Source organism: Glycine max, chromosome 20 (genome assembly GCF_000004515.6).
Source record: "Glycine max cultivar Williams 82 chromosome 20, Glycine_max_v4.0, whole genome shotgun sequence".
In the NCBI taxonomy this organism is placed as follows: domain Eukaryota; kingdom Viridiplantae; phylum Streptophyta; class Magnoliopsida; order Fabales; family Fabaceae; genus Glycine; species Glycine max.
The window spans coordinates 45990122-46003142 of NC_038256.2; the positions used below are offsets into that span (position 1 = coordinate 45990122).

Genomic DNA, 13021 nt, shown 5'->3' on the forward strand with positions numbered 1-13021 from the left:
AATCATTTACATTTTCATGTTAAATGCAAACTATTTAGGATCGTTGTTATTCTTCCACACAATCGAACATTACTTGAAGAAGAAAAGGGTGGTCTGACTAATAGATAAATTAAGAGTACCTATTTAACAACAAAAGACTACGAGCAGTACCCAGTATATTGAAGAGGAGGAATCAAGTGTTTTTATAGGGGAGGAGGGATCAAGTTAAATCTTTAAAAGTTTGGTTATTATGATAGATACTACTATTTGATGTGATGGCTTCTGGTGTGCACAAGCAAGATAGGTCTTGCAATGTACGAAACAATGATGGATCATTAGATATAAATTTTTTATAATCAATCATTAAGATAAGTGTGAGTCTATTATAGAGACATATACGGGGAAAAGAAAGAAAAAAAAAACTCTAGAAACCCTCCGTGGTTCTTTCTCTTTCCTTTCAAATCTCTGCTCACCATACGTTTCTCCAACCACAACCTAAGAATTGTGTTCTTCCCTGGCGTCCTCCTCTGCCACGGTGTCATGCCGGTCAAAATCGTATCGACACTCTCTTTTTAAAATGTTGGGTCCATATTTTTTGTTGTATTTTTATTTTTCTTTTATCATCTTTACTTCTCCTTTCCAATTTAACCTTAATCCTTCTTTTCTTTTTCTTTTTTTCGTTTCCTTCTTCTCCATTACCACCGTCACCTACAACGACCAAGCTTTCATCTACGGTGAAAAATCCAAATGTTTCTAGGTTGCAGCATAAAGTAGACAATTTTTTTCCAAAGCCAAATCGCATTATAAAAAGCACAATAAGAAAATGCAAGATCTATATGAGATATGGATGACAATGCTCATCTGAGAATGGATATTGTTCGTGACTATGGCCAGACTATCAGCCTCCTTCTATATATAAGATCAAAGTTTTTTTTTCTTTTATAAGAGTCGATTTATAATGTTTTTTCTAATTTAAAGAAGAAAAAGAAATGTTAATTATAAGGATAAATTTGAAAAAAACAATAAATTTAAGATAAATTTATTATTATAATTACATTAATTATTTTTAATTTTTATAAATTAAATAATTAGATCTTATAGACAGGAAGAATTATATTTATTGATGTTTTAAATTATTTTTTTTCAAAATTATTCACGTTTTATAAATTTAAGTATTACTTCCGGTTCTATGACTATTTACTCGAAAAACAATGATTTGCACAAAGGTCAAGAACTCAAGGTTAATAAAAATCTGATTTAAAAAAAATAAATTAATTATTATATATGTATTTTTAACTATTTATATATCATTAAATTCATTATAACATATTTGTTTATAAAAATGGTCATAAAAAAAATCTTAAATTATATAAAAAATTTAAAATAAAATTAATAAGTAATAAATAAAATTTAAAAAATTTCATTGAAGATATATATAAATACAAATATGGAACACATAGTGACACCTTGGTCCCAACCATGATCCAATTAAAAAAATCAGAGATCGAGTGGGATATTTTCCATTAACAAATTTGGTGAATATCCATGAATTAGCGGTGATTTCAAAATAAGGAGGAGCGCGTGATGCAAATTGCAATAGAGGGAGGGTAGGGTACAACGCAAGAGTGGGAATCTCTTACACAAGTCCAACTTCATCATCAAACATTAATAAGTGAGACCTATAACCCTCTGCACACTGTGTCATGTTTATCGTAAGTAAAGAGGTACAGTTACATTTATGAATTAGAATTTTTTAATGAGATGCAAAATTGTTGTCATTTATTTTTTAACAAGTCTATACTATTTTTTAATTACGAATATTTTTCAGAAGAAAAAATCTTATTCAACTAAAATAAAATTATTATGAAAAATAAAATTTATTGAAAATAAAACTTTATATCTAAAATTTGGAATTGAAATCATTTTATAAGTTAGAATAATTTTATATTATTTAAGTTACATGCTTGATAATATATGTGTATTGTGTATAACTTTAAATAACTAAAATAAAAATGAGATAAAAGAAAAAAATTACTTACGGTCTTAAGATATAGTTTTATTAAAGAAATTTTTTTTGACAAAGATTTTTTAATGATTAATTTTAAAAAGAATAACCTATTAAAAAATTAGAGTCGTTCAATTTTATATTTTATATATCTTATTCTTCTCAACGTTCATAGACTCCAACACTTCAACAAGACGTTAAAGTTCCTTCCACCTTTTCAACATCATTTTATTCAATCATTCATAGCTTTACTTCCTTCATATAACGGTTCCTAATAGCGACAAACATGTTCGGAATTAAAGATGGAGTGTTGCTCAAACGGAGGGCTGATTTCAGAAACACTGACGAAATTTCTAACATGGTAAATTGAAGATAAGTTGTTACTCAACACTGTTTTAAAAAAATTATCAATCAGTTTTTTCTTTGAAATACTAGTAATTTTTCAATTATATCTTCCATGTTTTACTGTTATATCTAACTTCATATAAGAATAATGTGTTAATAAAACAGTTTACTTAAATATAGTTATATCTTTTAAAAAACTATTGATATTTAGTAATTTTTTAAATATCTATACAAAAAATAAACGAATGATATTTTTTTTAAAAAAATAAGTATTGTTTTAAATAATGAAAGAAAATAAACGAGAAAGAGTATTATTTTTTCATTCAGTCGATACAATTAAATTGAAGAAAAAAATTCCCAGCATATTTACATATATATATATATATATATATATATATATATATATATATATATATATATATATATATATATATATATTCACTATTTTAGAAATTAAAAAGTTTGTTTTTGGTTTTTATTTATAATATATAATTTTTAAGAATTAATTACTTCCTTCTTGTCTATATTTTTTGTAACCAAGAAAGAGACAACTAACGATAAATGAAATGTTAAGTAACTGCTTTAAAAAAAATAAAAATGTTAAGTAACGATAAAGGGATAAAAAAGATGCTAAAAAAATACAAATAAGTTTGAAATAAACAAAAATATTAAATATATTTATTAACCTATGTGTTCAATCTAACCTTAAACGATATACTCCCACATAATGTTTCATGAGAGTAGGAAAAAAAAAAAATCTAGCCAGCAAAGATTTATTTGCCCACTAATTGTTTTGTGGGGGCCGGGTATGAATATATTGTTTGAAGAAAAATGATGGAGAAGTTTGAACAACAACAAAAACAATTGAGTTTGACCTATCTGATGTTATTTCTTCTCCAATCTCGATTAGGAGCAAGCCAAAATGGAGGAAGACATGCCAAAGATCTTATGGGGAGTATACGGTGAAGGCGTTTCGTTTTGTTGTTGAGAGCATGGTAAATAAACACAAATTATTATTATTATGTCACAGCTAGAAAACATAGTTTTAACATCAATTTTTTTTAATAAAAGCGCAATGATATATTCGTAAATAATATGAGCTTGTTAACCATCGATGTTAACATTCACATTTTTCAATCGATGTTGTTGGGTTTTTTTATAAAAGAAAAATTTCTGGTGTCTAAATCCTTTTTGTCTAACTCACTCATATCGTTCTTGCATTCTCTCGCTTTCACTTTCCTCCTTGTGACACTGCAACTCTTATTCTTCCTCTGTGACTCTCATTCTCGCTTTCTCAGTGTCACTCAACTCCTTGCAGTGTTGCGTGCCCACCGTGCCACCATTGCGTTGCTCATTGCGTCATTGGGTGTCTATCGCGTTACGCAATTGCTTGCTCTTGCATCCCTTACTCCCTTCCTCTTTCTCTTGTTGGTTGGTAGGTTCTTTTTTTCTCTCACAATTTCTCTCTTTTTCTCTCATTGCGTTTTGAACATATTTATACCTCTAAAAAATTATTTACTTTGAGTTTACTTGAATTTTGGTTGAGCTTGGTGGTGAGCACTATGTGTTTGTCAATATACGTGAAAGAGAAAGAGAGAAACATTTTGGTTGATTTTGGTTCTGATATTGTATGTATGGATAATATTGTCATTGGCACTGACCCTTTTTATATCCCGTTACAACACTTTGTGACATGGAACTTGGTGATTGAAATTGTGTTTAAAAGGTTGAATATATTGAATTGGTTCTGATTTTATATGTATGGATTTTTGTTGTGAAAGCTTGGCCATTTGAACAATTGCTTTTTATTTGTTTTTTTGTCTTGTTGTGATTGTTTATTTTTTATTTTTCTAATTCTTGTAATCCCCTTACAAAATATATAAAATATTTTATAATTTCTTGTACAATAGGCCCGACAATTACTTGAAATAAATTATTAACAAGTCAGTTGTATTTTATAATTAGTATTTGACATCAATATTTTAATTTTACAATACACATGCATGTTTCTCTTAATCAGTGCTTTAAAGGGATTTAACAATAGTCAAGGAAGGAAATCCAAGATTGCGACCAGATGAATTCTAGTTAAAGTAAGTCATTTAAACATTATTTAATGCCTTAAAAATATATTTTTGGTTAACTTTGAATATCGGAATATCCTATTAAATTTAGTGTAATAAGCAAAAAGGAAGCACTGAGTACAGATATTACATAATACATTGGATGTCAATGATAATCTTAAGAGGTTTCATGGATAATTGGAAAATGGTAATTATTTACTTGTAAACTAACTCATTTTGTTATAATTGTTATTATTTATAGTTTTATTATATCATGCAATATTTTTCTAATCAAAGACCATTGGAACCAGAGAGAACAAAGACAATTCACATTTAGTGGACAAGATTTTATCTAAAAGTTAAAAATGAAATACTAGGTGTTTAAGTAATTTTAGAATCGTAAAGTTATGTTAATTTAGATTAGGTTACAAATGATTTTATGTATTGACTTTTATTACTTTAAATATTTCTTTTAATTGATAGTAATTATTCAATTATTTATGGACAAAATTTGAACTGCTTGATAAAAACTATTTGAATTGGTTTTGTTTTTCAATTTACAGGTTAATTAGGGATAATTAAAAAAAATAGATAGGATATTAAAAAAATTCCAAAAAATAACATCGGTTTTAGAAAATCAATGTTGGTTTATAAATATTTTACATTTTTTGTTATTTCTTATTATATAATATCATTTTTTGAAAAACCGATGTTGTGTAGTTTAATTTAATATTAGTTTTAAAAAATTGATGTTAACTTTGATATTTTAATGTCGGTAGTTTCAACATTGGTTAATAATCGATATTGAAAGTCTTTAATAACTAATGTTAAAAACCTATTTTCTAGTAGTGTTTGTTGAAATTTTATTTGTTAATTGATTACATGCATGTCAATAAGATTCGCTTGAAAAATAATGCTCTTAGGGAAGTTGTACACCATTCAAACACAACAACTCTTTGAGACTATAAGGAGAAAAAGCACCCCAATTGTGTATGAGGAGTTGGATGTGGTGTCAATCAACATCCAACAAAACTGTGGTGAACTTGCACACCATTCGAGTCTAACAATGGTTAAAAGAGACAAAATGGAAGAGATGCAGAAATACCTTTGTGAGAGGAGTTACTACAACAATTAGCCACCATGAAGAAGGAGCAATGATATCCATAAAGGAAAAGATGACGACTATGTTCTCATCTAACCTCGCCGTTCAAGAATCTCAGGTAATTAAACTATTTATTAATACTTATTGAATTGTGTATGAAATTCTTGAGTCACAACCATCATCAATGTTGGCACAAACATGAAATTATATGTGATGCCTAACCAAGTTCAGAAACTCTTGAACTGATAAGAAATGCTTTGTGTGAACCTTATTTGTAATTTAAGTAAATTTTTTTATCATTTTAAATGAATAATATATGCTTTGTTACCCTAACATTGTTCTTTCTAGTGTCACACATGTATGTCTATAGCCTTTGCAAGTCAAATAATCTACTTGATAAGTATGAATTCATTTGTCCACTTTACTTTCAACAAGTTAGTCACAATCAACAAATGATAATGAAATACTTTAACAAAAGGTTATCAGTGTTTATATACAGATGTAAGAAGATGTCTTTGAGAAGTACGAAATTTTCTTAACATCTCTTTATCCGTAAAGAATTGTTAAATGAAAATACATAGACAAAAAGGTTGATCCCCAATAGACATAAAAATTATTGTGTGTTGAATAACATCAAAGTTATTGGTTTTTGAAGATGAAACGTCTAATGTTTTTTTTTGTTGTGTGAACTAATTAATTTAATTGTTGCATGCTGAACTAACATGACATTTCTTAGAAAAAGCAATTTGAAATCGAGTTCTATTACCAAGGATAACAAAAACTCTCTTAATACTCAAAGTTTCATACTTGTTGTAGCAAAAACATATATGCGTAATAGAAAGTTTGAAACTTCTTTATTTAATCCTATTATTCTAACATAAAAAACAAAATTTCAAAAGCTATTCTTTTTTAATTATAATTCTAAAATCTCAAGTTGGTTCCCTCGTCTTCATCTTGATCTTTTAAGACATCTTGAATATTTTACTATTTACTTTATTTTTTTTTGTATATAATGTGATTTTATTGTTGTCTTCTTTATTATTGTTGAATTTTAATTATTGATAGGAATTCTTTTGTTTGGACCGTATGAAATAATTATAAAAAATATCAAATTCTTTCTATAACCATGATGATTAAAGAAACCTTAAATCGAATAAGGGACTAATGACGGTTATCTTCCACCGTAGTTCTACATGTCAATAATGTTATGTTTTGCATAGTTTGCAAAAATTTTAATAGTATTAATGGCTCTCACTCAATAATCGATGATTTTTATTATTGTCACAGTATATATAAAAAGATAATCGTTTTAATAAAAAAAATATTTTTTAAAAGTTAAATTAATTTGTTAATTTTTGAATTATTTGATAATTTTTAATTAGATTTTTAAACTATATATTTTCAATTAAGATCCTTGAATTTGTAATTTTTTTATTGAGGTAAATAATGTGAAAATTTTTAACATCTTTGTTCAAAAGAAATATAAGTTTGACTCCAACAATTGAGATCTCATACAAATATTGTGAAACTATCAAACAGATTTAATTGAAAAAAAATCAAATATTTAATAAATAATTATTAAGTTTATTTATTTCTCTATTTCTTTCTTATTTATCTCCAATCATCAAGACAGTCACAAATTCACCATATTTTTGGCATCTATGTCTCTCATTCTCTCCTAAATTGCAAAGAAAAAAGTAGATGTTATTTGGTTTCTTGACAATTTTTTTGGCGTATTTGACTCTTATTAGTTTTCAACAGCAGCATCTTTTGTTAAGTTTATTCCCTCTCTCTCGTCCATCACGTGAGCTACTTTTTGGAGAGAGAAAAGGACACGCAGTTCTAGAGAGTGACCCCATTGCAGAGAAGAAAGAGCCAAATCAAACCAGGTTGCCTCAACCTCAACTCCAAAGCAAAGCAAAGCAAACAAGCACCACCATTCTCTTCTCTCTCCCTGTGTTTGTCCAATAAATAATAATATCTTTCTCGGTGTAATAGCATCACTGTAAGACAAGGTAAAAGCGGGACCAGAGAGAAAACAGGGGGATTTGTTTCTCTCTGCAGTTGCACTCTTGCAGGCAGGTGCAGCTGTTTCCCGTTCTGCTCCTCTCCCAACCCCTCTGTTTCTTTGGAGTGAGAAAGTTTTATACTTTAGAACCAGCTAGCGAGCAAGTGAGCGAGTGTCATACATATATATAAATAGCGTGCGAGAAATGCAGCAGCACCTGATGCAGATGCAGCCTATCATGGCAGCCTACTACCCCAACAACGTCACCACTGATCACATTCAACAGGTCCTTTCCTTTCCCTTATTTTCTTTCTTCTTCTTCTTCTTCTTCTTCATATTCACGCTTCTTTCTTTCTTTCTTTCTACTACTTTCCTTCGCGTTTGTTCCTATCCCTGCTCAGGGGACCTTTTGTTTTATGTTTCTCTGCCCTGTGCCTGTGGGTCTTACTGTGCCACTTTTAGTAGTACTACTACCACTCCATCATAATACCCTCTTCTCTTTATTCTTTGTCACTTTCTGCTAACTGCCTGCCTGGTGCGGTGTTCGCGCAAATGCTCTCTTTGCTTTTTGGAAATTTCGTGACATCTGTTGTTCTCTTTAGACTTCAGATTATTATTTATCTTCACGTAAATCCCTATCTTTATCCCTTCACAGGCCTCTTCTCAGCATTTATTAAGCTTAACTAGACTCTTTCTTGGGCCCCCTTAAGTTTGTGTTTGGTTTTAATTACTTTTCCCAGAGTAAAAACTATTCTTTTAATATTTCCACTGTTCTGGTGGCACCCCACTTTAAGACTTGTTGATGTGTTGTTTGCTTTATTCGTTTCATGGATTAAAGTGTTGAGTTTGAAGTCACTAGTTTCTCCGAAGTGTTGTCCTTATATTGGTACAAGCATGTCTCTGGCTTCTCTGTTTTACTTTAACTCCTCCATTGTGTGGGGCATTTTTGAAGGATTTTAAGTTTAATAAATGGTTTGATTAATTCCTGACACCGACAGATAATGACATTTAATTTAAGAAAGAGTTTGACATTAATGTTAGATGAGAGGAAGGAAATTGCATGCCGGAAAATACTAGTAATATTTATCATTTCAGTTGCATTGTTGGAACATAAATAATTGACACTAATGAATGGTATACAACTATTTTTTTTTTATTCTTCTTCTTTTTTTTTGCATACATATATTTAAAAAAATACAACCTAAAATATTTTTAACTATTTTCAACCAACGAAAGATATTTTCTGAAATTTATTAAGATCACCATGCATCATAGTGTTAGTGTAATAGTGTTTAAAGGGAAGACAGTTCAACTAGGACTTTTTCTTTTTGTTGCTTTTCCCACCACATCACATTTACTAGGCAATTTCCCCTGCATCTCTGTCTCTCTTAAACTATTATTTCTCATATAACCGTTTTCTCTCTCTCTCTCTCTCTCTCTCTTTACATGCAGTACCTGGATGAGAACAAGTCCTTGATCCTGAAGATTGTTGAAAGCCAGAATTCTGGCAAGCTGAGCGAGTGTGCAGAGTAAGATTTGGACTAAATTGCAACATCTTTTGAAAAATTTGTTTCTCATATCTTAGTTTCTTAACAAACATGCCCCCTTCTGGTGGCTAGTTGGCAGAGTTATTTACAGTTAGATGCCAGTTATATATATATATATATATATATATATATATATATATATATATATATATATATATATATATATATATATTCCATCTAATGGTGAATGTCTTCGTCAACTAGACATGATGCTACACCATACAATTTTCCTGATCCCACCATCATCATATGCATGCTACACCATACACATTATATGATATAACGTGTGAGAACTTAGAAGAATAATATGGCTGATCTAGTGTTATATAATAACTGTAAAGTATAAACTTGCAAAGTTACTTGCATCAATCCCTGTAGTGAATTCTATTTTAGTTTTCTGGCTACCTGTTCCATTTGCAGGCCAATAATGTAGTTCCTCAATGTTAAACTTTTCTTATGTGATAGTTTACACCCAAGTACAGTGTTTGTTATGAACTCAACCAGTCAATCGATAAATCAAAGGTGTTTGAAGCCTTGAATCTAAATATAGTCTGCAATGACTTTCTATCTTTTTGCAGGCTTTTTCTTGGATACGGGGGTACCCCACAGTACTTAAAAAATTTGGATACCAATAGTTTTATACAATTATGAAGGAAAGTTGGAAAACATGATGACTTGATGCAAAAAAGTTGTAATTTTATGTGTATATATTTTACATACCGTTTGATTGAAAGGTCAATCATTCATATAAAGGCTGTAACCCTTTTAGGCAACTGCATCATTCATGTTTTTTTGTCAATGCAGTTGGAAGGCAACAGAGGACACTCTTAATAGATTAACTTTTTTTTAGGGGGGGTTATGAAAAGTTTCTTCTAGAAATCAAAATTCTCCTTGCTTGCCTTGAGATACAAAACCGAAACAATTATTGGATTTTTCTCTTAACATCAGATTCTCGTTCCTCTCCTGTTCCTTTTACTGTGGTCCTAAAACATCATATTAATCATCCTCTTGCCATTTTTCAGGAACCAATCAAGGCTGCAGAGAAATCTCATGTACCTAGCTGCAATAGCTGATTCTCAACCCCAACCATCTCCAATGCCTGGTCAGGTACATGCCTATTTTCATAGTATTGATCACTATAACTATACAAGTAATCACTTTGAAAGCATTAAATTGAGAACATGTTGGATACATTTTGATCAATGAAATATAGCAATGATACATAACATATGCTTCATTTAACATCATAATCTTTGGGGATACCATTGCAGTATCCTTCTAGTGGACTTATGCAGCAGGGAGCACACTACATGCAGGCTCAGCAGGCTCAGCAGATGTCACAACAACAGCTAATGGCTTCGCGCTCCTCACTCTTGTACTCCCAACAGCCTTTCTCAGTGCTTCAACAGCAGCAAGGCATGCACAGCCAACTTGGCATGAGCTCCAATGGAAGTCAAGGCCTCCACATGTTGCAAACTGAAGCCACTAATGTTGGAGGCAATGCAACCATAGGAACCGGAGGAAGGTTTCCCGACTTTGTACGCATTGCTAGTGGCAAGCAAGATATTGGAAGTTCTGGTGAAGGCCGAGGAGGAAGCTCTAGTGGCCATTCTGGTGATGGTGGTGAAACCCTTAATTACCTGAAAGCTGCTGGTGATGGAAACTGAACTAGCCAGGGAGAATGGTAAAAGTTTCCTTGGCCTTTTTAGCCGTTTATTGAGTTAGGAGAATTAAGTAGGGGAAGGGAAGGAGGAAAGGGAAAAGTTGCTGCTTAGATATCTTGTTTGTTAATCTTGTGCTGAAGGCAAACTGCCTTAACGTTTCTGTAGTAGTACTAGTAAGTAACATGATGCATGCTTTAATTTTTCTTGTGTAAAGTTCTAGTCATAAATGTCAAGGTCACAAGTTCCTCCCCTTTCTGTGTGCCCACTTGTTGTCCAAGAGGGTTATTTGGTGAAGGATGGTAGATGCAATTTTGACGATGTTCCTACTTTAAGGAGTTTGATGCATCAAAGTTCAATCACAACCTAAACCCATCATGCCACGGGAAATAACTAATAATTGATTTTGCAACTTGGTGGTGGATCACTGTTAGTACTAACTATCAACTATTTTTTTTATTCAAGTAAACTTTACAAAAATATAAATAAAAAGAAAACATTTAAAATTATATATATGAATAATTAATTTAAGTATAAGTAGGGAAATGTGCATATAAATCATATTTGTTATAATTCTCAAAATATCCTTGTAAGATATTGTTTAAATGACAATTTTTTTTGGATAGTTAATAAAGAATAACTTTTTTAAGTGATTATATTCATAATACCAATATTACAAATATTTTTATTTTGAAATATTCCTTTATGCAAATTAATAGCTAGCAACCTTCACAACTATATGACTGTAGGTAAAAAAAAAAGTTTATTAGCTATTGAGCTTCTCAACTAAAGGCTAGTCCTGTCAAAAAAACTAAAGGCTTATGTTCCATTAATAGCTATTGAGTTTCTCAACTATAATTAAAAAATGTAAAAAAAATTTGTTAAAAAACGGTAATAAAAAATGTTTATTATAGTTAATATTTTACCCTGAATTTTGAATTAGGGTTATGTTCCATTATAGCTTTCAAACCTATCTTAACTTAATAATTATATTCTACTCATTCTATTTTGACTATTTGTACTCAACCATCACTTCTCAGCTCTCGTTAATTTTTTTTTATTGCCTTACCTTGTAGTACTATAAAGTTAATATAATATGTTCAATTTTGCCTTCTTAAAAAATTAAATAATTATTTTATCTAAAATCTACTAATAAATTAAAAATTTGAAATGTATAGAATTTAAAAAATTTGAACTTAGCTAATGAGCTGAATTGAGCTATTTGCGAGTTTAAATCAAGTCGAGTTCGAGTGGAAAAAAAAAAGAGATTCATACCAAATTTGAGTCACATTTTAAGATGAACTAAATATTAAATTTGAGTCGAATCTTGTTAAATTAAATTTGACTCATTTCCAACCTTATTGGTAAGAGTCAAATAAGTAATCATTCCTCTATAAGCACAAAAAAAGTATGGGACGTTCTTTAGCACGTGAAATTGATTATTGAAAATTCAAAATTGTGTAAATAATGTTAAAAGACAAGACTATCTAGTCAAGACACCCTAAATATTTTCTATTTATATTTCATATTTTTTTAAGTTTAGAATGTAATCATATTTTCAATTTATATTTTTAAAGAATTTAGCTATTTCTTTTACATTTTTAATGCAAGGACATTTTTTGTTTAAAATATTTGTTGGGAGACAACTACATAATATCTAAGTTTAATTTTTGACCGAAACAATTTTTAGTCAGATTTTATTTATCTTTTAACTAAATTTCAGATTAATCAAGATTATTTTTTCTGATGAACTAGAGGATTAAGAACAAAAAAATGTAAAAGAGATTTTATAACCACATAGTTTGTTGTCTAATTTGTCAATCTTATTTAAAAATTATGCTAACACAAACACAGTTAAATATTAGTAACGATTAACTATAACATCAACAAAGATAGTTCCTATGTAATTTTGTAAGTATCAGGCCTTTTAAATCTTACCCAGCATAATTATTAGGAAAAACCATGTACATAAATTCCTTCTTCATTTCATTGACATCTATATTTAGTAAAAAAAAAATCATAAAAGTTTTAATAATGATCAACATAGCAATTCTTACTACATCTAGTTCAAACACACCATCTATTTCTTTTATACGGAGCTAACTAGATTAATGGTTTTTTTTTCTATTGTTTGTTTCTCATGGAAAAAAATAAATAAATTAAGTTGATGGATATGGTCAATACTTCTTATATAAAATTTACTCAACTTAATAAAGTTACCAAGTTATTAGAATTTGACAAAGTTAACAACTAATAAATATAGTTAGAGAATACATACATATATGGATGAATTTAAATACATATAGAGTAACTT

At 29.5% G+C, this 13021-nt stretch overlaps 1 protein-coding gene across 2 annotated transcripts; it reads left to right on the forward strand.

Annotated features, from left to right (window-relative positions):
- The first annotated feature begins 7348 nt into the window (after window positions 1-7348).
- On the forward strand, window positions 7349-10965 carry LOC100812917 (GRF1-interacting factor 1-like). Of its 2 annotated transcripts, none has more exons than NM_001289286.2 (4): window positions 7349-7785; window positions 8952-9028; window positions 10069-10153; window positions 10318-10965. In NM_001289286.2, exons 1-4 carry the CDS (start codon window positions 7705-7707, stop codon window positions 10711-10713), a joined length of 639 nt encoding a protein of 212 aa, NP_001276215.2. In that variant the 5' UTR covers window positions 7349-7704; the 3' UTR covers window positions 10714-10965. The 2 variants fall into 2 exon arrangements, with proteins under 2 accessions (NP_001276215.2, XP_006606470.1); XM_006606407.4 differs by lacking the exon at window positions 7349-7785 and adding an exon at window positions 7841-8126 and having other exon boundaries at window positions 10318-10960.
- Window positions 10966-13021: the final 2056 nt, after the last annotated feature.

Excerpts from the sequence above, each read along its gene's own strand:
- LOC100812917 (NM_001289286.2), top strand. The coding sequence starts at position 7,705 with ATGCAGCAGCACCTGATGCAGATGCAGCCTATCATGGCAGCCTACTAC. Across the intron at positions 7,786-8,951 it reads CCACTGATCACATTCAACAG|TACCTGGATGAGAACAAGTC; the intron begins GTCCTTTCCTTT and ends CTTTACATGCAG. Across the intron at positions 9,029-10,068 it reads AAGCTGAGCGAGTGTGCAGA|GAACCAATCAAGGCTGCAGA; the intron begins GTAAGATTTGGA and ends GCCATTTTTCAG.